At 41.0% G+C, this 2673-nt stretch overlaps 1 pseudogene across 1 annotated transcript; it reads left to right on the forward strand.

Moving 5' to 3' along the window:
* The first annotated feature begins 1258 nt into the window (after window positions 1-1258).
* Window positions 1259-2632, forward strand: TEOVI_000397000:pseudogene (annotated as a pseudogene). The gene has a single exon. A coding segment is annotated over exon 1 (1374 nt).
* Window positions 2633-2673: the final 41 nt, after the last annotated feature.

Here is a 2673-nt window from a genome sequence, read left to right on the forward strand (position 1 = left end):
GACCCTGGCACCACGCTGAGGTGGCCGGTATCTCCAGGATGTTGCTTTATTGTTCACCTCGTTAAAGAATTGTGCTGAAATTTCAATTTGTTTTAAAACTTTTTGTTAAACCTCACGAAATATGCAAATTATGATAATTTAGTAAAATCTGTTTGATAGACGACTATGGGTTTAAAGTAGTGTTGTGATATGGTAAGAAAAAAGTGGGCTTGTTATTAAAATATTATTACATTTCTTCATTGGTTTTGTATATTATAGGGAAATTTCGTTATAATAGTAACAGTAATAATAATGACAAATTTGTGTTGTGAAGGTGTATATGCTAATATTATAAGAGTGTAGGCAGAGACAAAAATTGCGGTCTAAGTAAAGGCATGAAACAATGAAAAAAGTGTAATAGGAAGAAGTTAGTGACAAAGAACGTCAAGTAGCTGGCGGGAATATCATTTAAAGGTATTAAATAGAGGGGAGAGGATTACAGGTACTTTTAACAGTATGGATGAAACATGAATAGTCACGTGAAGTAATATTCGTGCCGCTATCATGAAGAGACACAGGCCAAAGTTGAGATCATCTGCATCTACTTTCTTGTATGTAACGGCAAAAAAATCAGATGGTACTGATGAAAGGGAAAGAAAAATGGGTCCCTGAAAATATAAGAAAACGCGCATATAGGTCAACGGAGGATCTTTAAGAAGTGTGGCGAATTAATTAAGATATCCAACCAATTTCATATTGGTATACACACCAGATATTAACGCATTTGTTGAGTAAACTAATCCACGTAAAAGTTTCTGTTGATACGAAATTGACATAATGGATTGATAAACAAAGCGGTGAAAAAATACTTTGTGGTTCAAAAATTAAACGTATTAAAAGTCATAACACTAAACTGACGTCATATAATCACAAACAGAAACAATAAGTCAATAGAGTCTTCTATAAAGAGAAGTGTTACCTTGCTATTCTTAGTCAAACCGAACCTTCAAATTAACAGAAGATAGAAGAAAGTGGGAACCTCAAATTTAGATGCAATAGATGCAGATAGAAGGGTGTGGCTTAAAAAATCTCAATATTGTTGAAGATAAAATCTCGGTCATAGTTGCAATTCTTTTCATGAAGTTTTTTTTTGCATCTTCACTTGATGTTCCGTCTGGGAGCTCATCTGATATTCCCACTTTTTCTCATCCTCACACGTTGGGCGACTAAATTCTGAAAGACCGACCATATACAGCCTAAAAAAAATAAACCTTTCAAGATGACGGGACGTCGAACAGCAGCCGTTTGTGTTATTGTATTACTATCAATGCGACCAAGCAGTGATGGGGCGTGCAAAGCCGGTTTGCTCAAAACGGTGTGGCAACCAGTATGCGTACTTTCAGAAGAACTAGATGTTTTCGGCGGAAATAGCCTGCAAATAATAGATGACATACTCTCCGCGGCGACAAAACAAACCAACACCGCGATTCGATTGCGGATCTACGCCCTAAAAACGTTTGAAACGCAGCCTGTTAAGGAGATCAGCGCTTTAGAGACATCCTATGCTGCACGCGCAGAGGCAGCGATTGCGGACATCCAAGCAACAGAGTTGACAAGACATATAGCCGCGGTGCGGTCAGCCACATACCTTAAAGGCAGAATCGAAGAAGAAATAAACATGGTGGAACAGGTGAAAGGAGGCCAAAACGGGTGCCTAGTAGATACTGCGGCTGACGACACAACCCAAGTCAGAAGCGGATAAAAAATAGGCAACGTCTAATGCAAACTCAAGCTCAGTGAGCTTTCCAAAAATACATGGACAAAAACCAGCATCAACGACGCCGGCTACCCAAACATAAAGGAAGGAGGAACAACGACCGGAGCTAGCGTGCAACCAACCGATAGCACAAACGTGTGCCGATTATTACACCACTCAACCGGCCATAACCTAGGCAACGGCGGCAACCTGGGCGCAGCGGTCAAGAGCCTCGCCGGCTACATAACAAGTGGCTCGGGAGCAGCGCCGACACTAGCAGCAAGGGCAAGCTTAACCACAAGCAAAGCCAGTGGAACAGACCCCTGGGTCAATTCCTACGAGGACGCCGGCAAATACAGGCCAAAAATAAACACAGAGTACTCAAACCAAACGACAGACCTGGACGAACGACCAGATTGAGTAAAAGCCGTACGTTCGACGACACCTAAACACGAAGGTGAGGCTGAAGGGCCAGCCACAGCGCTAGTAACAGCTTATTTTGGGGGTAAACAAACAAATAAACTAGACGCATTCCTGAAACTCGTCGACCAGGACAAGATACCCAAAGGCATAGCCGGGTTACAAGACGACACTTTCATAGGACAGATCACAAACACCGACCAACTAAACCAAATTTTTTCGTATTATGTGATCCAGGCCAGCCTCAACTATAATGCACTGAAGAAAATACTAGAAGAAGCAACAAAGAAAAAAGACCCAAAAGCAGCGGAAGACACCTGTAATCAAATAACGGATAAAAATGAGTGCAACAACAAACCTTATTGCAGTTATAACGAAACAGAAAAAGACACAACTAAAAAGTGCCAATTCAATGAAACAAAAGCCTCTAAAAGTGGAGTCCCTGTAACGCAAGCTCAAACTGGAGGAACTGAAACAACAACAGAAAAGTGCAAAGATAAGAAAAAGGATGACTGCAA

The sequence above is a fragment of the Trypanosoma equiperdum genome, assembly GCF_001457755.1.
Source record: "Trypanosoma equiperdum strain OVI genome assembly, contig: ctg_843, whole genome shotgun sequence".
Classification (NCBI taxonomy): domain Eukaryota; phylum Euglenozoa; class Kinetoplastea; order Trypanosomatida; family Trypanosomatidae; genus Trypanosoma; species Trypanosoma equiperdum.